Source organism: Colletotrichum orchidophilum, assembly GCF_001831195.1.
Source record: "Colletotrichum orchidophilum strain IMI 309357 chromosome Unknown Scaffold_34.1, whole genome shotgun sequence".
In the NCBI taxonomy this organism is placed as follows: Eukaryota; Fungi; Ascomycota; class Sordariomycetes; order Glomerellales; family Glomerellaceae; genus Colletotrichum; species Colletotrichum orchidophilum.
In genome coordinates, this window is record NW_019172990.1 from 303,303 (window position 1) to 325,644 (window position 22,342).

Consider the following 22,342-nt stretch of genomic DNA (forward strand, 5'->3'; position numbering starts at 1 on the left):
TCATCCATCCGCGGGTTGTGAGGGCGCCGGAATCATGAAGCAGAATCTGATGTTGGAAAAGAAAGCATCTGGCAATGCACAAGGCTTACAAGGACGCCTAGTGTCGGGGACATTCGTACCACTGGCGCATCCTTGTGCAAGACATTGGCATCAAATTCAGCCGCGGCAGATCCCGGCTTGTACTTCATCTTTCAACTTTGTAGTGAAAGCTCGATTGTCGGAGCTGCCGGGACTGTGGACGAGTCGATGACTGCTTTCAAATTCAATCCAACTGCCAGAAATACTTTCCGATATGAAGATGGGCAGAGTGAGATTCAATGATGGCGCAATTTCCCAGTCGAGTCCACCACAAGTCCCAGCCGAATGGTTGTCGGCCGGCCGGTCGGGATAGCTACAGGTCCAACGGGTGGGATCGCAGCCCTAGATTACTACCTAGTACCGGGTCCAACTCTTCAAGATTGAGGAAACGAACTTACACTTTCCTGGCAACAATCAACGTACATTGTATGCAGTGCCTTTGGCCTTGGCCGGCGCCGATGCTTGGTCAAGCCCTGCTGTATCAGCACACGTCAGCCCAGATGAAATGTCTATCGAGATTGAGCACGAATCGAAGTTAATCAATGTTTGATGGGCATGTGGGTGCGAGGTTTCTGCTGATGGAGCACTGAAAGCCTCCACGGCCAAGTGGAAAATTCCCGCTACAAGAAACACAGAGTACTTCCCCGCCTGCTCCCAGGACTTTCCCGGTCCTGCAGCACGGCATGAACGTTAGCGGCCTGGGTTCGATATGGCCCGGTGCAGCCGCAGATTGAGGTTGTCGCATCTTGATTGACTGGGGAAAGAATGGGGTCACCAAAGATGTGCTGTGCACAGTTCGTCTGATGACGACGCTCCTACCAGCCGGGCCGTTCCCAGTCTTTAAGATTTACAACTGGTTTTTGACGGACCGAAGCTTTTTTATTATTATTTTTTCTCCCTCGATTGCCAGCGCTAGAACGTCTCTCCAGGTCCACCCGGCAGCATGTTGCTGGCAAGGCTGTCCCGGGGCTGATCGCTGGGGAAGACGAGGGATATTCAAAAATTGACGACCATACTGGCGGAGGACCAACGGGGGCCAACGTGGCATCGACTGGTGACGGCACAGAAAATCCCGAGAGACGTGGTTATAGACGACGATACACGATAATGTTCAAAGTAGGTACACGCCTCACGCGGCGCCATGATCGGACCGGTACTTCAAGACTTTGACGGTCTCCATACCGGTACAGTCCAGGGCGGACGGACATTTTAATCGCCCCCTCCAACACATGGGACTCCCGCTTATTACCGAACATGGGAAGCAAGGCGTTCCATTACGGCGGTAGCTCAATACTGTCGGGATTGAAGGCCCATGCCAGCTACTGTATTGAACGGTCCCAAAGCCCACGAAGCCGGTCATCGATGCAGCGATGCTGAAAGTTGGGCCTGACTGATGAGAAGGAGGGCAGCTACGTCAGTCAATCTGGGTAAAACGGTCTAAGATGAAAGAATCCCCACAGCCTAGACCGGTCTTATGGCCACAGACTTGTGCAATCCACGGAGCGAGTTGCGATTGGTGTTATCGCGAGAGGTACGGATAAGTCTTTTGGATTGGATCATTCATGGATTGCCTCTGGCTCTGCAGCGTTTCCAGCAATACGCCCACATACCCCCCCCCCCCCCCCCCCCCCCCCCCCCCCCCCCCCCCCCCCCTCCCCCCCCCCCCCCCCCCCCCCCCCCCCCCCCCCCCCCCCCCCCCCCCCCCCCCCCCCCCCTTGCCGGCGCTAGGTAGGCGACGTTATTTCGCTTCCGCACCACACTGGACCGCCCCAATCTCCGCGATTTGTACCTCTCCCTCCAGTTGGTTGGGCCGTGACCCTGGGCTTCCCATTTGGCGGGCCATCGAAAGCCGACGTCAGGGCTGACCCAACGGGCTGCCCGCACGGAAAGCATGGCAACGATGGAGTTGAGGTAACAAGAGAATTTTTCAGCGAGAGTCTGGACCGTCTGCCGCTGGGAAGCGGCTGGCAAGAGTGTTTCGACCATGGCAGAGCCATGCGATAACTCTGATGAGACTCCCATTCTCCACGTGCTGCCAATGGAGCCGCCAGCCAAGACTTCCTATGGCAGTCTCCCCGTGCTTGTTTTCCACCCCTGCTTGAGGAATGCAACCCGAGACGGTGGGTTTCGTCTGGAATTTGATCTCCCTGGTCGCGGGGGACGTGCTACGGATTCCTACCGGCCGAAAGTGGTTGCATTACGGCGGCCCTGTCTTGGATCGTCATTCTGGTCTTTCACGCTTCTTGTGACACGTTTTTTGAGCCCAGTTGAGTCTTGCCGTACGAGTGGTGCGCCTGGGACATGGCTTACAAGTTACAACATGTGCTGCATGAGCGAGTGCACGGCAGGCAGTTGATTTGCCTCCCCATCTGCAAGGTTCCCGACTTTTTCTCTTGGAAATTATCGCTCAACAGCGGGCCCGGACATGGCAGTCATAAAGTTTGATGCCACTTCTGAGGCTCATGTTATTTTGTTTACAAATTTCCCCGAATGTGTCAACTTGACGCGGTTCGAGGCGCGGTCCGCGTCGTTGTCGGTGGAGGATGGCGTTTGGCGGGGTAAGCTTGGTAAGGTAAGCCTCCGTCCGCGGGAGCCGCTAGGACTTACTACCTACACTCACGCACAGGCCGACCCTGTCAAACGGCGGACTGGAGAGATTGGGAATTTGGGAATTTGGGAGGGGGCGTGCTTGCGTGCCTTGCGTGCCATGCCTCTCGCCCTGACGTGAAGAGATGTGTGAGCGCCCGATAAGCCTATCATGGGGCTAGCCCGGCCATGAAAGCGATTGAATCCTGGAAACGAGGTTAGCTGCAAGGTGATGGCAAACATTCACCAGCCAGCAGGTGTGGTGCGTCTTTTTCATAGAGTTTACTGAACACCTGATGGGTGTGGTATGATCAATCTGTTGAAGAGGGGGTGGGGGAGTCGATGATTGGAAGCGACGATGGCCCGCGTCGACGACACGGTTGGTGTGAGGTGACATTGAATGAGCGGACGAGGGGCACACGCCAGGTGAGACAGCCAGGTTCGATCGATGGCAAAGTGCCATTGTGTTATCTTGTCTCGACGTCCGATGTAACCCTCGTGGTGCCCGGTGCGGAGACGAGCAAACGCCCATCCAGCGATGGTTCGCCAGCGCCGGCCGTGTCCCGGCTCCGTATCCGAGGAAGCAAGACGTCGGGCCGCCTCCATAGAGACCCGAGATGCGTTCCGGGCACTACTTACCGACCGTTTATTCAGATCGACTAACAAGGGGCTCTTACATGGCTCAGGTGTTCAAATCACCGCAATGGCCACATTCGCCATGTCGATTTTCGGGTAGATGTAGATGTAAAATAATATTTGAATAAACTAAAGAGCCATCTCCTTGATCATCAACGTCGTCCACGTCCACCTCAAGCACTTAATCAAACCCCATCCAAAACATCTTGCGTCCACCGCCACAACGTCCCCGCCAGCTCGTCGTCCGTCGCCGTCTTGTCCAGCTTGTCGTCGGCCAGGTGCCCGACGGGCATGTAGAACCCCCCGTTGACGAGGTCCGTCTTCTTCGCCGCGGCGGCGGCCCAGACCTGGTTCCAGCACCCTTGCTCCGGCGTGAGGACCGGGGAGCCCATGAGCTTGTTGGGGAGGTAGACGAGGAGGCGGTTGAGGCGGCCTTGGTTTGTCACGAGGCCGGTGCCGACGACGCCTGGGTGGACTGCGACGGTTGTGATTTTCGGGTGGCGGCGGGCGAGCTCGCGGGTGTAGAGGATGTTTGCGAGTTTGCTTTGGCTAGAGGGTGGAGGGGGGAGGGATTTGTGTTAGTCGCGAGGGGGGTGTACTTTTGCTTGTTTGCGAGGTATCATCTCTCCCGTCTTTGAGGGTGAGGATGGAGGATTATCACAGAAGAGGGGGGATTGAAGAGGGGTTGAGTGTCGATCAGGGAACGGAGGAATCAACGTACCCGTATCGAATCCACTGTCCTAGGACCGGCGGTCCAGCCTGCGTCGTCTTGAGCGTCGCAAAGGAGATGCCGTCGCTCGGGTGGGCCTGGTATCCGACAGAGGTGAGGTTCACGATGCGGACATCGGCTGGTGGCTCGCCATCGTCGCCACTGGACAAGGTCCCGTCGGCGGTGCGTTGTAGAACGGGGAGCAGCTCGCGGACGAGCATGGCGTGGCCGAGATGGTTTGTGGCGAACTGGATCTCGTAGCCATCGGCGGAGAGGCTGGGGGCGCCGGCCATGATGCCGGCGTTGTTGATGAGGATGTCGAGGCGGGTGTGGGTGAAGTGTTGTTTGATGGCGGCGCGGATGGAGGGGAGAGAGGTTTGGTCTAGGGGGACGAAGGTTAGGGGGGGCTGGATTGTTGCCGTGGTTGTTGTTGCCGTGATGGTTGTTGTTGTAGTGTCAGTGGTTGGCGTGGAAGACTTTGAGGATGGAGAGGAGGAGGAGGATGCGGCGGCTGCGGCGGCGGTCTCGATGAGGACTTTGGCGGAGGAGTGGGAGCGACCGGAGAAGTAGATGTGGGATGGGTTGTGGGCTAAGAGGGCGAGGATCGTGGATTTGCCTAGGCCTGCTGTTCCTGTTGGGTTGTTAGTTGTGTGTTGGAGGATTCGAGGTGCGATATACGCGTGTGTGTGCGTGAGTATGTATGCTGGCTACGAGTGGATGATGAGCGGATGTTGCTGGTGATAGTGGTCTTGAAGGAAACGGTTCATCTGCGTTGGTGAACTTGGTGGTATCTTCAATGTTGAGTGATCTTCATCCAGCTTCTGCGTGGAGAGGGCGAGGGCAATGTCGACTGATGAAGGATGGGCTCCTTCGCCGGGGGATGGGCAGGGCATATGATGATGATAATAAGGTGAAGGTCGTGGATATAAAAAGGGAAGGGGGAAACCCGCTGCCACTGAAACGAACTGCGACAGTAGAAATAGGAGGGTGTAGAACAGGTGAGTGTATCCAAAGAGTTCCTCTCGATCTTATGATAAACGATATCAGTGCAGTATGTGACATCAGAGTCTCGGCCACCCTCCCATCGTGCTGCCGATAATCGATATAGACGCTGAGCCCATGAACCTAGTGAAGGAGAAAGACAGACGGGACATAATGGAGGAGAACTCCCGTTCTTTGAAAGATATTCTACGGATATTACACCACGAAAAAGGTGACGGAAACTTTCCATCGAGCGAAGAACAGATACTCTGCGATGTTGGGGGAGCGAAGGGGAGGGTAATAGCGTAGTAAGGACTCACCGCCCGTGACGAATATGACCTTTCCATCGAGAGAAGGGATTTCTGGAGTGGGATCATGCATGTCCTTTTCGTGTGCAAAGAGGGCAACCATGACTTCGGAGCAACAGCAGGGGTAGGTTGTTTGATTAGAAGCGTCAGCTAGATGGGCACCAGAAGTCGCAAAGGGATAAGGTAGTCGTTATTCGCTGCTGCTGAAGAGTGGCTATGGAAGTGAGGAAGACAAGATCTGTGATGCATGCGGAGCCGCTTCAAGATTGGGGCGCTTTTTCACCTTGAGAGACTGATTTTCTCAGGCTCTCAAGCTATTCAGGATTGTCTTGCTGACTTGATTATCGAAGATCTTGATATGAGTTTGAGCGAGTGATACGGGAATGGTCAATTGAATAGATGGACGGAGAAATGCAGACTTGGTCGTTTTATATGAAATGGGCTTCGTGTATTTATGCGCCTCGGCCGAAGCGTGTAACGAACAATAGTGGCATTTACTTGGATCCTACAGTCGTCTAGCATGGATACATTCGCTTTCAAGGTATTCCCCGTGTTGCGCCGCCGGCGATATGTATTCGTCCGCACGACTATACTCTCCCATCTCCACAGGCGCCTTGTCTTTTATCCCGCGCGTTGTTACTCGTTGAGCTATTGAGACACGGTCGATAGTTAGGCCAGGTTCCTGAGCAACGCAGGACGGATGAGGCTATCATGAGTGTAAGCCGTCTGCATAGTGGCGGTTCACTGCTAGGCTCCTTTTGGCATGCGGATCTGTAAGCATGTGGTGAGTGAATGATTGGTCGGCCGGTTGGTTCGTCCGAGTTTCATCTAGACTGAAAGATGAGCTTGAGGAATGTGATGACGACATAAATGAAGCAAAGGGAAAGGTGCTGCCACCATGCCGGTTCGAGTGGTGGGGATGTAAGCTGATGGCACTTGAAGAATTGCCGCTTTGGGGTTGGCGGGGATGCAGTCAGCCTTTCCGCATCGTGCTCCTTTGAATGGGATCAAGCTCATAGTTTTGTTGCCAGGCAGGCCACCGCTCCGTTGGCGAGGCCCTCTCCCACGGTAATGGGTAAAAGATTGAAACCCGTAATGGCTTAGTCACTGCAGTGTAATTTCTGCAGCCATGTTGGAGACAAAGTCCACATCATGGATGGACGGAGTGGACAAACTCACTGGCACGACGGCGCAACCAATGAAAATATCCAGCAGGCACAGGAACCCGAAATTGGGCATCAGCGACAGCGTTAGACGCAAAGCATGCTGTCTCCGTCCCGTCTGATGCTCGGAGTACCACGCGCAGGGTACTGTGTCCACGCCGAGGTTTTCGCTTTCGGGGATCAAAAGCTCTTTTCGGGGTCCGAAATCGATGGTAGGATGGGGGGCTTGGGGGCCGAACGGCGTCGTGGATTGCGCCGAGACCGGGGCTCAAACGGATCCCCGAACCGAGGGACACGGGATGGGACGGGAATAAAAACGCCGCGGATTTGCCGTTTTCTTTCCATTTCCCTTTGTTATTTCTTCTGCCAGCGGCTAGCCCCACGGCTGCCTGTTCTGCCCAGGTGAATCATGCGGGTTTCCCGGGAGATGGCCATTTCCATCAGAGGAAGTCAAAATCAACTGGGGACCGTGCCGTGGCCCGTCCAGCTCCGTTTATTGGGGTGGGTATCTGTCGTTTGGTGCCGTTTTGAGTAAGGAGAACGAGAAAAGTCAAGGGCCTTGGACTGGACAGCCCACCGCGGGGAGACGAGATTATAACGCAGTGAAACCCAGCCCCTCGGGTCCGCGCAATGTGAATTTCCCTTGTTTCACGTTGAGCAGCGGTTCTTTGGACGGGAGATGCACAGTCGGTCCGTCTAGCCTTAGTGATGGCTGCGACGCAACGACCAGCGGGGAGATTGCAGATGTTGACATGTGGGACTCTGGTGACGGACGATGATTCTATCAGAAGACTGACCATTCTCTTCCATGAAATTTACTCATGTAAATGACGCAGGCGGAGATGCTCCGGGTTTACGGATACCTTTCTACCTATATGCATGTACGTGATCCAATCTGTCCCATTGGCTGCAATCAGCAATGTCTTGACCGGGGCACGGAACCGTGGGAGGAACTGCGAATATTGCCCGGGGGTGACTGTGCATATTTTGACATTTGACATTTGATATTTGTTTGCTCATTGCTAAGCATTGCACATGATCTAATGACACCGGGCCAAGCTCCAGGCCAAGCTCCGGGTGACAAACAGTTATCTTGTGACTGGTCACTTTCCGGCCGCAACCAGCACTTGGGTGCGCCGGTGACCGGTCTCCTCTTCCTCCTCCACCAGCTTCCAGATACGTCCAATGTGGACAGATGTTCCTTGACTCTAGACCCAGTTCGCAAGAAAAAAGGGCGGCAGCAGTGCCGTCGCGAATACGGATCTGTTCTCTGTTGTTGCCTTTGCCTTTCCATGGCGCCCGCCATCACATCCGAATGGCGCAATCTAGTTGAGATTGCACAACAGTAGATGGCAGGGTAAGACGAGGAAGAGACGAGATGAGATGCCGCAACCTGAAGCAAAGCCTCGATGAGATTGAAAGCCAACCGTAATCGGAAACTCTGAGATTTAGGTTGCGTCAAGTGGTTGATGTTGTCCTGATGGCGATGGATGGCAGTACCAACACTGCACCAGACAATAATCCAAGTCCAAGCCCAAGCCCAAGGACCAAGCAGCCCAGCCCGTTTGGATTCCCCTTTGGTTTCCTCCTCCCTCTTGGCTTGCTCGGGGGTTCTTCCCTGAGCCCCCATCTCTGCCTCTGGGCGCAAACGCAACGGTGGTGCAGGCAGTCCCCTGGGCTCCGTTCAGGGTCTCGTGGTCTGTCCCCTCCCCGGTCCCCTCGTCATGCTCCCCCACATCGGGCCGGTAATCAAAATCGAACTTGGTCTGGAACTCCTGTCAGCCGATGTTCCCATGTAAGGCCAGAGTCTCTTTCTTTCTTGCATTGCCTACGGGCGGATATTCCTTGCGAGGCCGAAAAAGAAAAAGAAAAATAAAGAGTTGCCGTAATGCAAAATAGAGAGAGAAAAAAAAAAGTGTCTTGGTTTGCATGTGTATTTGTGACTGTTGCAATTGGACTAACCTTTGCATGCCGTTGTGGATTTCCCGATCGAACTTCCACACCACCCTGGCCCAAATGTTCTCCAATCAGGGCCCCCCTTTGAAAATCGGAATCGCGGATAATCCGTCTTGAATCTTGATTGCGACTGTCTCATCTAAGGTGGTTTGTACTCTTATTTTCTCCCGTGGTATCCCACTGGGGCCGATTGCCGAACTCGAATGCAACCCTTGATCAGAAACCCGGAGATTGGCAATGAGCCTGGTAACGAGGGGGCCACTTGATCGAGTGGGAAGTGAAAAACAAGAGTCGTAGGGTGATGGGCCGGCGAGCCTGGCGTTCGAAGGAAGGGGGGGGGGAGAGGAGGAGGAGGGTTGCAGCTGGAGTGGTGACGAAGCAGACGGCCGCGTAACGCGTCCCTCTATCCGCGTCACCTCACCTCATCTCGATTTAATTGCCTTCTCATCCGTGTTCCCGACTTCCACGTCTCGTCCCCTTGCGGTATATCCTTTTCGGGGGCTCTGCATTTCCACCTGCGACAACTGATGGCCAGCGTTGCCGGCCGGCCCACCCGGGGGAAAAAGCAGGGCGGGGCGGTGCGGGCGGACGGAGCGAACAACTTGGACGGGCTTGGTTCATCTGCGGCTCATCTGCGGGCATCGACGAACCGAACACCCCTTGCTTGCTTGCGTGGTGGGTGGTGGATGCGCGGATATACGGGATAGGGGGGGGAGCGCGTGAGAAGAACGATGCTTTTTTGCGTGATTGATCGCTCGATGGAGATAAGGTGAGATGGGTGGAAGAGCCCATGTATGGGTAAGATGGATGACTGCCCTGGAAAGTTGGATGGGGTGGGGTGGTCTAGGATGGCCTAGACTTGTAGATCTCTGAGAGGAGTGGCAAGGGGGGGGAGGGGTGGTAACTGTTCGAGGAGGGTGGAGGATGGATCGCTGAAGGATTCGTCCCGGGGCGGTCGGGCGGGAATTGGAGGACGGATGGGAGGGTAGGGTCGGGTAGGGGTTGGAGTAGACAAGGAGAATAGGTTCGATGGGGTGAGAAGACAGTCCCGCTCTCTGATGTCTGGAGGGGAATATGTGGATGTTGAAAAGAGAGAGAGCCACGGGGAGAGGTAGACACGGGATGATCCCTCTCAAGTCGGTTCAGAAAGCTGTCAAATCCCGGCCGGCGGCAGGATGCAGGACGAAATGTGTGTGAAGTCGGGAAACGGAATCGGGGGAGGGAGGAGGGTTTGAGTCGCGAATGAGCCCATGGTCCCGTCCCATAAACCCACGGTCCACACAAAAGAAGAGTCCAGTCAAGTCCAGTCCAGTCCAGCCGGGAGCCCGAGCCCAAGAAACCAAGGCAAGCTCATAAGAGAGAAGGGGGGAGGAGAAGGAGAGGAAAAAAAAGAGTTTTGTTCCAAGTTCTCAGTGCCAGGAAAACTGGATCTCGTGGCCCCTGACTCGGATATCTGCGGCCTGGAGCAGGGCGAGTGCGTCGGCGGCCGTGGTCTTGTGGAAGTAGATGACAAACATGTAGCCCTCGCCGCTCTCGCTGGCGGCCATTGTACTTGAAAGGCGTGTAGTGGCCGTGTTGACGCGGTCCGAGAAGAGGTGCTTTTCCTGCGCGGTCATGGACGGCGGGAACCCGGATGCGCGGATGCCCATGAAATTTGACGACGCTCGGGGTCGGAGGGGTCCACTCGGGGAACCCATGGTGGCGATCGCTGGAGAAGCCGTGGTGAAGGTTTTGGGGGGGTTATTTGGGGTTGACCGGTCTGCTGTTACTCGATGATGCTGTTGTCGTCGAGTCGGAGGCTGTTTTCGTTATGAATGATGATGATGTTTTTGCTGTTGCTGTTCCTATTGCTGTTGTCGTCGTCGTTTGGTTTCGGGGGGTTTTATCGACACCAGGTTACTAATAGTCAAGTAGGATGTTCCCGTTTCTGCTGGCGAGGTTTGCGATCTTCAAAAGAATCCCTTCCAGCTTCTCTGGCTAGTGGGCAAAGGATCGTTTAAAAATCTTTGGCGTCGGTACAGAAGACGGAATGACGAAAGCTTCTTTGTCTGGGAGTGGAAATACAGAAGGTACCGTCTAAAGGAGGTGGAAGGGCGGTTTGGTATTGGACGGTGGTGATGGTGTTGGTGATGGTGTTGGTGTTGGTGTTGGTGTTGGTGGTGGTGGTGGTGGTGGTGGTGATGGTGACGAAATCGCAGAAGAAAGGAGAGGCAAGATTGAATGGGATAAGGAGAGGATGCAGCGCAGTCAACTAAATGTTCCAGACAAGCAGATGCGCAGCAAAGGGTTAACAAGGGCAGAAAAAAGAGAGCAAAGCAGCGGCGACAGTGGAGGGGGACTTGAAAGGGTCTTTATCATCTTACGCCTCACGGCATCCACGGGAGGGGGGAAGGGTCCTGGAAGGGGCAGCGAACAAATAATACACGGTCGCCTGTAGTTACACAGCAGCATCCGTCCCATCCAATCCATCCCATCGCCCATCGAGACCCTCGTCGCCCTTCCTCATCACACATGTGTACTACGCAATAGGTAGGTAAAGGTACTGCGGATATCTACAAGGACACAGGTACCTGACTCTGCAAGGTTACGTGGTAATGTACATATTACTCCATGGCTTCCTACAACTCTGCCTTGACCGTCTTCCACGACTCACTATGGCCTGGGAGAGAGATTTGGGGAGGGGCGCATGGCTGGACCGAGGGCTGTGGATATCTCACGTCCCTTAACTGTGGGCTCGCTCAAACTGTGGCACCGGTTTTGCTCTCTACCTCTCTCGCCCGCTTTCTCTCTCTCTCTCTTTCTCCGTCTCTCTCTCTGCTACGGGCTGCAGCTCTCTACCTTTGGTGTGTCTCCAGTCACTTCGCTTGCTGGGCTGTGGAGTAAAATGGGCAAGGAACAAAGAGGCCCAGCGCCATAAAAGGGTACGGATACACGGAGAGGGGAAAGGCTCCAGGGCGGTTCCAGGTCCAGAATTTGTGTATCGTTCAACTTTCCCCCCTAGTCTCTGCCCAAACTTGGGTGCCTGAGTGTGCTCCAGCCAGCGAGCACCTAGGTAGGCCACAGAATTCTAGAACTTGCGCTATGAGGCTGCGCATAATGACTAAGGCTACCTTAATTGAGGAGGACCCCCGCGGGGGACATCTTCGCTGAAGTCCGTTGCGTCCGCTGTCTGAAAGAACGAGTGCCGTCGCGGCATCATCCAGGGGGCGAGGATTGGGCCAGGCTCTCCTTTCTTTCCTCTCGATAGTGTTTGAGCATTTTAAGCTTTCTTTCTCTGGCTATGGCTCTGGCTCCGAACTTTTGACTCCATGCTTCTTGTTGCCAGGCTGGAACGCATTTTTGCTTTGCCAATCCATTTCCCGTTGGCCAGGGCTGTCCAGGGCGTCTAGGATGCCACCACTATTAATAGGATTCTAGAACAAATTGACGGCGTTTCAGAAACACGAGCCACTCTATTGTCGTACGAATTCAGTTCACCACCAGCAATCAATCTTTTGATAACCTCTCTTTTGTGTGTGTACAGAGTACGGATACGTGGTAAATGTATGGTCACTGTTGCGTTTGGAAGGTTACCACAATGTTACATATTGAATATTGGGTGATTTTGGCTCAAGTTCGAGGGGCTTGTTTAACCCCTACAAGGCCGCATTTTCCTTCATTTTGAGTTGGCCCTTGAGCATGCCGCCTGGAACCTTGGGCAGAAACGGCCCCCAAGTTGCCTCTATTTCTGCTCCCTTTGTTCTCCATTCAGCCCTTTTGGCCGCGATATGCGTTGGAGGTTATTCTACTCGTCTTGAAGGTTCCCATTGTTCTGCATCTTCGGTAAGATGGAACTGCCGTTTACCAAGAAATACAACTTGTCGGTACTGGTTTCGGAAGCCCGCCTCGTTCACATGTCGAAAGTAAGGCATCTACATATGAGATTATGAAGGAGAAGGGCAAAAAAAAGACACCTGCAGACTGTCATTTGAACTCAGCAGCTCCAATTGGACGCAATCGATCGAAATCCCTCGTTGCTAATACGAGCTGTCCCGGCGATCATTGCCCTTCACTCTCGGCTGGCCTGTGACCTACTGCAGACTGGCAGCAAGCCATAATTAAAAGGCCACACGCGCGCCGTCCCAATTCCTCGTGTAAGCTCATCCTCGAGTGGATCTGCGCATCTCCATTCGCAGAAAAACCGCCTATTCCTGAAAGAAGGCTATTCCCGTTCCATGTTCATGTACATTACCTGCGTTGATGCCTAGATGCAAAGCTGCACTCTAATTTTTGAAGCTTCTTCCGCAGCTGCCCGCTGGTCATCAAGCCTAATGCCAACCAGCTCACGATATTATTTCCGTTGCGTTTCGGCAGCCGTCTATCGGGAACCGACATCTGACGGGAGCACGAGAGGCCGAACTCGCCCTTACCGTGAACCTGCCGTCATAAGATCAAGGGTACTGTACATATAGCCACGCGGGCCATGGGTTAGGCAAAGCGCACATCAGACTGGTCCGGCCATCTCCATTTCTTCATGTCTCCAGTGAGCGATTTTTACCAGCCTTTTGGTAAGGCGGCAGACCAATCTACGACAGGAGCAAACTGTGGGCACTCTCCCGCGCGAAGGGGGAAATCGTTGCCCGAATAGACAGGTCTCCCGAACTTCAGATCAACGGCTTCTGGCCTGATCACACGTGTCGCCTTGCTCATCACTTGTCTCAAAACCCAAGGCTGTCATTTGAAGGCGGAAGCTATCTCACGGCTATCAACGTTAGTGCGACTGCCTCCATGTTCTTGTCACTCTATTCCCTGAACCCCCCTTTGCGCAGTCACGTAGTGTGGTACAACTTGACAGTTCCACCGTCGGAGGAAGCGGGTGGATTAGAGGAGACGGTATAGGTCTTCGTCGGATATTCGGTGCGACAATGCAAACGCGGGACAAACCGAATCGTACAAGTCACATCAGCTTCAACAGTACAGCCTGCGCTGGCGCTGAGTTGCGCGCACACGAGGGAGAGCGAGTGAGCGCGCATAATCCGCGGCGGCTGAACGAGGGGCCTGGGTTTTGATCACGACTAATGTAACCTTGTAAGCGACTTAGACGCCGCCGACCGACCGTGCTAGGTTCTGTGTCGCAATGTCGACATCGTGCAGCGTATCCCGTGGTGTACCGTGTGGCCCTTGAGTCTGGTCCGGGGGATTCACAGTTTCGAACAGGCGGCACAAAAAAGAAGACAGAAGCACAGATCAGGAGGTGAGCTTGCGATGAGGGGGGAGGAAAGGGGAAGTTCCCACGGTCCACGATAGCTGCTCAGAATAGGAGATTTCGGTTTCAAGTTGAGTCTAGGTGGTGGCACGGCGGCGGCGGCCGGGGGTAGCTGGCCCTTGGGTCCTTGGATCCTTTGACGATTTCCTCACCTCTTTTCTCGACTCGCCGATTCGGACCCAGCTCCGGACCCTTTCCCACTGCATGCCTACCTCAGCTAGGCACGAACACCTACCCGTACCTTTGATTTGCTCATCTACCCATATCACGGTGCTCTGTGCTCTGCAGCTCACTCGATGGCATGGAGGCCTTGCCCGAGTTCCATCTGGTGACGAACGGACTATCACAATGGAACCCGGCCACTACAAGCTAAGCAAGCGAGCCGAAGCTTATTTCACTCGAACATCTCCCACCAAATTGAGTGTATTTCCCACAAACGTTGCGTGATGTGCACAACTGCCGGAGCTCTTATCCGTCACCCTCGTGATGGATGGAGCCCCAGTGTGGCCCGCCCTTCAGGTTCAGGTGTTTGTGCTACCTAGATCGAGACGACTGGACGCATAGCGGTAATACACATGGCAGTGTGGACAAAAAAAAAAAGTTCCTCCCAAACCCTTGAGATGGTATTTTTGGGAATGCTACCCTACCTAGTACATGTACCCTACCTACAAAATACCCCCACTCACTAATCACTTTGTAGTTTGTACGCGACAGCTATTTTGGCAACTGTTTGCCCGACGGGAGATGAACTTGACCGCGTCAATGTGACACCTTTCAGGGAACCTTTCGGGGTCCTCTTTGTCTCGAAACCGTCGTTTTGATTTCCCATTGACGAGCCACAGGAACAAGAACAGTCCCACTCCCACGTGAACCCGACGAGACGTTCCTGCGCATCTTCAAAGGATGTTTTCCCGCGGTCATGCGGCCGTGTGTTGTTGCCCCGTTTTGTTTTGGACCACCACCACCAACACCAGGCCCCTTCCCGGGCACGCTGACTCCGCCTCCGGGGTCTCGCGGTTTGGCCGTTGGCCCGTTACCATTGCTGCTCCAGCCCCCATGTAGCCCGGTCGATCCTCTGCCTTACGAAAATGCGTGATCAAGCGACCGGAGTCCGCAGAAAGCTTCAGGATTTGAGGCACTACTAAACACCAACGCCGGTGCTCGTCCTTACCGTGTCACGCTCAGCGACAATGGTGTTTCTTAAACCCTGGAAGACGCTCCTAGATGCGCAACACAGAACGACACAAACCCCCCGGGCTATGAATGACAATCATCCGCGACGCGTGTCTCTTTCCACATATTCCTCCATGTCCCTAGTCGCAACGTGAACAAGCGTCCTTAGTTGCCGTTGCCATATTGGATGCCTAGTGGGACTAACGGCTAGGTATGATGCTGCGCCCTGGCTGGACTTGCCGTGCAGGCTCGTGTATGAAGACATGGTGCCCCTTGCTCGAGGGTCCTGGGTGTCGGGCCCGAAAAAAACAAATACGGAAAACAGTCATTGTGCAATACGCCGAACTCCAATCTCTTTCTGGAAGGCCACTACGGCAGCTCCGAGGCTGATGGAAATTGCTGCCCGTGGTAAGGCCAAGCACATTGCGCGTATTGTGCGAACAGACCGCGAAGCACAAGGGTATGTTTGAATATTGTTTTTGCCAAAATGTTTCCGAGAGACGTGGCATTTTGGTACTGGAGAGTCGGCCCGAAAGACGGCCTCTTCGTCGAATATCTCGCCCAAAGGATGGATTGATCTGTGAATGAGATGTGACGAATAGGGACGTCAATGAAGAAATGCGTATTTAAGAGTGCGATTAGCTATTCAAGGATGATTTTCCCGGTGCTGGGATGTTGACTCGATCCAGCTCCGCTTGTGAGGTTCACATGCGTCTGATGCATCGACGACTGGCCGTCGAAGCGCTTGACTTCTGCAGCAATCACTGGTTACCGCGTGTGGCATGCCCTGATTAGAGGCCTCCAGACTTGCGATGCTTCTGGTTGGGCAACTTTTGGGTTGGTGGGATCTAAACCTGGATACGAACCTCCACAGTCATTGCTGGCTTTGATATGCTTTCTTCTCGTGAAAGAGACTGGATTGCTACTAACAACAGCCTCTCCAGGCTATTCTAGAACACTATTGGCAGGGATTGACCAAGTTGGTTGCCGTGAGGGTGGGTGATATCGTTGAAAAGCATTTGTCCTTTCATCTCTTACATGTAGCGACTATCGACCCAAACCGTCTGGTACCAGTCGATTCTCCTTGATACCCTGCTTGTTGGCAAAGCACCACCAAACAATTGCAGATGCCGAGCACGCCTTAGACGATACTTGTACCCCGAGGTATCACATGGTGACGTGTGAGTACTCAAGCCTAGTAGGAGTAGTTCCTCCGGATTTTACAATGAAGCGGTAGGCGTTGTTGGCGTATGCAGTCGATAAGAGCATTTCCGCCCATTCGGTTTTCTGGGATTATAATCATGCAGAAGAAGAGCGGTCTGAACTATGGAGAGGGGTAATTCGGGGAATAAAGCAGATTCCATCTTCATATCTGTAAAGCTAATCGCGACAGCAGCATGAGCTAGACACTTGCAAGTACGGCACGGCACAGCTAAATCCATCATTTCATCTTGGCGAGTGGTAAGCATGAACCGCCAGAGAGCGATGTGACGAGGTGAGACGTTGAAAAAAAAAAGTGTGCATCTAACCAGTGTAATTGAGGCTATGTAGCTTCCCGGTTCCATAGACTGAGCCAGTTTCGCAGAAAACACTCAAGGAGGCCCATGAAATCTTTGATGGAGTTCAATATCAAGACAAATAACAGTGGGATGACTCCATTAAACATACCTGAACACGCATGGACACACAGATCCAGTGTACTAACTATCGTTATCCATAAGTATTGTCATGTATCTCACGCATCCGAAAAGATGTATGTCACTAGTAATCAGGAATCAAAGTTCCCAAATATCCTGCGGAAATAGCTGACGATAACACATCTTGATCTACGCAATGCCAAGTCACGGGCTGCCCCAAAACACAACGTGGAGCTCAAGTTAGGTAAGAATATCCAATATATGACTGTATTTTATACCGACGCATAGTGCCGTAGAGTCCAGAACGGGGTGAGGGCATAATCTTTAATTGTTAAATGAAACTTTGATTTCCAGGCAGAGTGTAAAAACCATTTCAATATTGTTCAAATTTCTGAAAAAAAGAGTAAACGATACCTCAATTAGGATATCAGGACTTCGTTCATATCCAATACATCTGTATTCCTAAAGATATCGGCTCCGGGCACTGTGTCACGAGGCCTCCTGATGGCCAAGAAGTTCCGATAATTGGACTGATTCCTGGCTATGCTCTTGCGGCCCTGGGCCCCAAAAATCTTACCAATATCACAGGCCTTTCGTCACATATTCCTACCTCAACAGACAACTGGATGACAGCCTTCTGAATGCTATGTGATCTTAAACCTGTTTGTAATGATTTCCAAAGTTGCAGTCACTGCGACGCATGGAAATGATAGTATATCTGTGGATTGGTCTCACATGGCCTCGTTCTGATCTCAACCGTCAGTCGTGGCCCACCAAGCCAGCCCAATTCTGACGGTCCTTAGTTGCTCTTCTCATCAAGCTCGTCAAGCCTTGTTGGCTAAGTGGTATAGCGTCTCACTAGTATTAGTGACATGAGAAGATCGGCGGTTCGATTCCGCCACGAGGCAATTCGTGATCAGGACCAAAGTCTACGATACTTTTGTTTTATTGGCAGACCAGTAAGGTTGTCTACCGCTTGGACCCCTTCGCTGTAAGCCAGCTATCCATCTGTGTTTGTGTGTGTGTATGCTGGCTGATTGCAATTAATTGTTTTGTTAAAAGAGAAAGCTGATTGAGTTGAGTAGGGCTGGCTGGTGCAAGTCCGATGAGGTTCAGTGAGATTCCAAGACTATGTTGTCAGTGGTACGTAACGTTCAGTCTGTGAAGCGATAACAAGCGCAGTTCGTAGTCAAATGCCAAAATTATGAGTGTGGGTGGAGACGGTGGATGACCTGCATCGGCCGTCACCTCATCGTCGGAGTCTCCTGCCTCAAGCAGCTTCAACGTCGGGCTTTACGTAAGGAATCTGGCGGGGTTCATCCGGATGATGGCATCGGGAAGCCTCAAGCACTATGGTTAAAGACCTTCGGTGTGCTTCAACTCAAAGTCTCTGCGGTCCAATCTCACATTGTACCACAGAGTGCCACTGTATTTACTTTTCTCTTTTCCCGTATACAACTGACTCGTTGTTCAAGGTTACGCAGTGTCAGCCGCTGACATGGATCCCGTACAACGTCTCAAAGATCGGAAGCCGATCCCGAAGCCCGTCCCGGCTTATCTACCGACTGCCGGCTCGGTGCTCACGGTCGACAAGGAATTGTACGAATCCGCTCAGCAGACGCAGCGAGTTTTGATCGAAGAGTTTACGCTGCCGATTCGGTCCGGAAGAGCATGGAAAGCGCCGGCCGGGTCAATCGTGAGAATCAGCACACCGGAGGGTCCTCAAGTCGGTACGGCCCCTGTCTTCCCTCGAGACCGGGGAATAAAGTCTGGAGCTCATCCCAACCACAGGTGACTTGAACATTTGGAACGCGCACAACCCCCGCGAACGCTTCTGGGCGAGTCGCACGAAGCAACTCCACGCCAGCCACGTGTCGACGGGCGACCGGCTCTGGTCCAACCTGCCTTACATGCGACCCCTGGCCACCATCATCAAGGACTCTCTGGACTGGTACGGAGAGGACGAGCACGGCGGACGCGTGCACGACCTCCTCGGCACGCGCTGCGACCCGTACATTAACACGGTTCTGAGCGGCGGTAACTACAACTTTCAGTGCCATTCGAACTTGACGCGCGCCGTGCTGCCGTACGGGCTGAACGAGCAGGACGTCCATGATGTGATTAATATTTTCCAAGTTACGGGGTTGGACGAGCAGGGACGGTACTTTATGAACCCCTGCCCGGCGCAGCCTGGGGATCACATTGAGTTTTTGGCTGAGCAGGATCTTTTGATGGCTTTGAGTGAGTCTTGTCCCTTCTGCTAACGAGTTTGTTTTCTTCTCTTCAAAAGCCTGGGCCTCGGTAGACCCGACTCCGGCTGATAACGTCTCCCTACAGCGGTGGACACTCGACTGACTGGTATCATAGGTACTTGCCCTGGTGGTGACCTCTCACTTTGGGGCTTCGGCGAGGACAGCGAGGAGGAGATGATCAAATGCTGTCGTCCGCTAAAGGTGGAGGTATTCCGCCTGGAGGACGAGGGCTTTTTGCAGCGCGGTGGTTGGAAGCCAGCCAAGGTTTCAAAGTATAACGGACGTCACGGTATGAATGTTCCTTTGGGAGAAGTCCGCAACTGATGCTGGTGACTGGAATAAATAAACCGTTTAAGGCGCCTGTCTATTGATGAGTGCATTGGAAGAACTGGATTGTGAGAACTGGAATAAGGCACATGGGTGGAGTGAGAAGAAGACACCAGATACATGTATGAACAAGAACCTTTATCAAAGCCAATGCCACATGACGGATCAGTTAAACATATCAGATTAAATTATCAAGCTCTACCAGAAAAACTGCACTGGCCGGCAAATCTACTGCATGTATGCCTCTCACTTTGCAGCCTGGTGATCTTTCATTTCGCCTGCCCAGGTGGGATCGCCGTTGAGCCGAAGGTCGAGTCGATCGAACTCAGCGTCGGCCACTAAGTTTTGGCCAGTCCCCCCTCCCCAAATTGATAATCCTTGCCTTGATGAGAGACCAGTATAAATACCCGCGTTTAGGATAGCATCGGAACCAAGCCGCCCAACCCTGCGTGCGCCAAGGCCAACGCATCGTAAGCCACTCACTTGGAGACTTGAGGCCTGCCAAAGGAATCATCTGTTTAAAGACCGAATCACTGAGCGTGGCGTCGAAGATTTGGGAGAGATCTAAGCCAGACGTCTAAAAAACGTTTGAGCAAGGCTTTGTGGTCCTCCCCTTAACCTGCGCGTAAAGTATTGGTAAAATCACTGCGACAAACACGATGAGGTCGTTTTGAGTACTGGGTATCTTCAAGGAATCATATTATGAAGACAGAGCATCGACGTTGGACGGTTGGAGGCATCTAACTGACACGGAAACCTAGTGTGCGTACAAACCATTGGACATCTTCCGGCAACGAAACTCCCTTACTCGTCTTCTGAAGACGAGCTACACATAAATGCCAACTTCTTCCTCAAAGTACCTAGTGTGGTCCACTTCACTCTTGCTATCTTCTGAATTTCCGTGCTTGGTGATCTTCATCTGCTCTGCCCTGTAGAATTTACAGCTCCTGTGGTTGCGTCCTTGATGTTCCGGGCAGAGAAGAACTGTATAACTTCAGGGAAGTCTTAAACTTCTTTGGAGTTGGAGCAGAGGAGTCAACGAGGTCCTTGCCCTTCTCTCTCTTTGATGACGTGTACCCGAATCTTGTGATGGGTAGGGTTCGGAGACTCGTCCTCCCCCCAAAGCTCTTCCATGGCGCTGAGAACCTCGGTGTAGTCGTGTTTTGTAACGGAGAGAGTCAAGTCCTCGAGGTTCCCATGATCCTTTTCTTTCACGGCCTCGGCAATCCAACTAATCTGGTGCAGACTTGAAGTAGCCCGTTTCAGGAGCTCTAGTCTCTGAAGAGAGCGAGGTAGCGTAGCGATGAATCCCTTCGAGACTGAGCTGTCCTGGTCGTTCTTGACAAAATCTTTTGGGTCCACCGAAAGCCATTTGAGTTTCTTGAACATCTCAAAAGTGCCGAACATGTCCTCCCTCGCAGTAGAACCACAATACATGAAATCGAGGAACAAGACTTCCAAAGTACCGGCATGCTGCTCAAGCGCCCGACGAATCTCGAGAGGGGGAACGAACTTCTGAAGATACGCCCAAGGGAATTTCGCGCGGTAATGGAAGGAACGAAGAGCGTGAAAAGGACTTGATAGATAGGCGACATCATCCGGGGGAGAGACGATGAGAGAACAACCATCCCAAATGGACAAATGCTTGATGTTGTTGAGCTTGTTGAATGACTCCGGCGAAAAAATCATTCGTCCACAGCCTTCGAATTCTTGGAGATTCGGGGCCACATTAGCGATCAAGTCAAGGCAGAAGAGAAGATGAGTTGATCTCTTGTATCCCTCCCTTCTCAAACCAAGGTAAATCAAGTTTTCGAACACGAAGGATGGCGATTTGGGGAGGAAAAGTAGTAGACAGGCCAACCAAAAATCGTCATCCCACTCGTCATCTGTACTGACTTCGTCCTCATCTTCGTCTCCGACTTCATCTTCAATCTCCGTTGTGTCGTCGTCTGTATCTTCGTCCGAGACTTGCTCTAAGATATCTTCAGCGTCTTCATCTTCGCCCGCGTCTTGGTCGTCTGTGTCTTCTTCGACTGTATCTTCTTCGACTGCATCTTCTCCGCCTCCGACATCTTCATCTGTTACTTCTTCGCTTGTGTCTTCGCCTGTGTCTTCGCCTGTGTCTTCGCCTGTGTCTTCGCCTGTGTCTTCGTCTGTGTCTTCGCCCGCGTCTGGTTCTTCGCCTGGGACTCTTCCAAAATCATTACAGTCATATGCGCGAATCATCAATTCCTTCGTGGCTCGAAGCTGATAAAGGAGAAGTGAAAGCAGTCCAGTTTCGTACAGTCGAGCATTAGTTGTGCGTGAAAATAGCGTAGCAGCGAGATATGATTGGCCAACAACCTTCGCCAAATGAGCGAGATCGTAGACATCTTCCAGGGTCAGCTCATCGGGAGGAATGAAGGGTTCACAGAAGTCCACCTTGACCTTTTCCACTCTGGAACGGAGGTCTTCGCGATGGGCAAGGGTTTCGATCAACGATAGGATGCTGAGGCTGACTGGACCCCGGATAGCGATGTAGATCTTGCGATATAGAAGAGGCTGGGCCGCGTATTGGAAGGTCTTCGAGACCCTGGAGAGAGCGGCGAGTGTGCTTTGGTTGGAGCTCCATTCGTCATCCCAGCACAGATCAGTGTCATCCTGGAGGCATGCCGCAATGTCGCATATGATCTCGAATGGAAGAAATGGAAGACTCGATATGGACGCCATGGCTGCGTTACAGAGTGAGGGAATGTTCCGGGGGGGGGGGGTCCGGAAGAACAGAATACAAAGGCCTCTTCGGTACTGTCAGCTTATGAGCTTTGGTGATTAAGATGGGGATCGTTCCCTTTGGCCTGGCCGAGAACAGGAATTCGAAGGGCGGTGTAAGACGCTCGGGTTTGTCTGTCCGTTTCGAAACAGTATGTCGGCGATGAAAGGATGTCTTCTCTGTGGGTGGTCTGTGGTGTTGGTGAAAGATTCAGAAATTGATGACGATTGTTCGAAGAAAAGTTTGTCAAAGATGAGGACCGAGGGCAAAAGGATGGAAAAAGGAAGGAGCTCGACAGCTCACCGTAAGAGGAAGGGGCAAGGGGCGAGATGACTGAGTGCCTTCCTCTACCGCGCTTTCCACCATCGCACTTTCCTCGAGTTCCTTCTCGAGTTCCTGCCCACGAGAGCGAGCAAGAAGGAGCCAAATTTAACACTGCTGCTGATTTCGTCATAATTTTGATCCCCCGCAGTTTTAGATTGTCACGGTAGAAATCGCGCCTCGTAACCATGTCTTGATAAATATTCGGCCCAGTAATCTGT

At 52.9% G+C, this 22,342-nt stretch overlaps 5 protein-coding genes across 5 annotated transcripts, besides 1 other annotated feature; 1 reads left to right on the forward strand and 4 right to left on the reverse strand.

Annotated features, from left to right (window-relative positions):
* Positions 1 to 3,485: 3,485 nt before the first annotated feature.
* CORC01_05070 (short-chain dehydrogenase/reductase family Oxidoreductase) lies at positions 3,486 to 4,902 on the reverse strand (the record flags this gene model as incomplete). The annotated part of the gene is made up of 3 exons (XM_022616717.1): positions 3,486 to 3,849; positions 4,022 to 4,712; positions 4,791 to 4,902. 3 exons carry the CDS (start codon positions 4,900 to 4,902, stop codon positions 3,486 to 3,488), a joined length of 1,167 nt encoding a protein of 388 aa, XP_022476858.1.
* A 4,132-nt stretch (positions 4,903 to 9,034) lies between these two features.
* Positions 9,035 to 9,511, reverse strand: CORC01_05071 (uncharacterized protein; the record flags this gene model as incomplete). The annotated part of the gene is made up of 1 exon (XM_022616718.1): positions 9,035 to 9,511. A coding segment is annotated over one exon (477 nt), but the record flags the coding sequence as incomplete, so codon positions are not given.
* Positions 9,512 to 9,826: 315 nt separating this feature from the next.
* Positions 9,827 to 10,066, reverse strand: CORC01_05072 (uncharacterized protein; the record flags this gene model as incomplete). Its single annotated transcript, XM_022616719.1, has 1 exon — positions 9,827 to 10,066. One exon carries the CDS (start codon positions 10,064 to 10,066, stop codon positions 9,827 to 9,829), a length of 240 nt encoding a protein of 79 aa, XP_022476860.1.
* Positions 10,067 to 15,647: 5,581 nt separating this feature from the next.
* Positions 15,648 to 15,725: a sequence feature (Short protein (CORC01_05073, OHE99715.1) was converted to a misc_feature.).
* A 2,245-nt stretch (positions 15,726 to 17,970) lies between these two features.
* Positions 17,971 to 19,048, forward strand: CORC01_05074 (uncharacterized protein; the record flags this gene model as incomplete). The annotated part of the gene is made up of 3 exons (XM_022616720.1): positions 17,971 to 18,202; positions 18,264 to 18,713; positions 18,840 to 19,048. 3 exons carry the CDS (start codon positions 17,971 to 17,973, stop codon positions 19,046 to 19,048), a joined length of 891 nt encoding a protein of 296 aa, XP_022476861.1.
* A 1,038-nt stretch (positions 19,049 to 20,086) lies between these two features.
* Positions 20,087 to 21,760, reverse strand: CORC01_05075 (uncharacterized protein; the record flags this gene model as incomplete). The annotated part of the gene is made up of 1 exon (XM_022616721.1): positions 20,087 to 21,760. One exon carries the CDS (start codon positions 21,758 to 21,760, stop codon positions 20,087 to 20,089), a length of 1,674 nt encoding a protein of 557 aa, XP_022476862.1.
* Between the last annotated feature and the right edge of the window lie 582 nt (positions 21,761 to 22,342).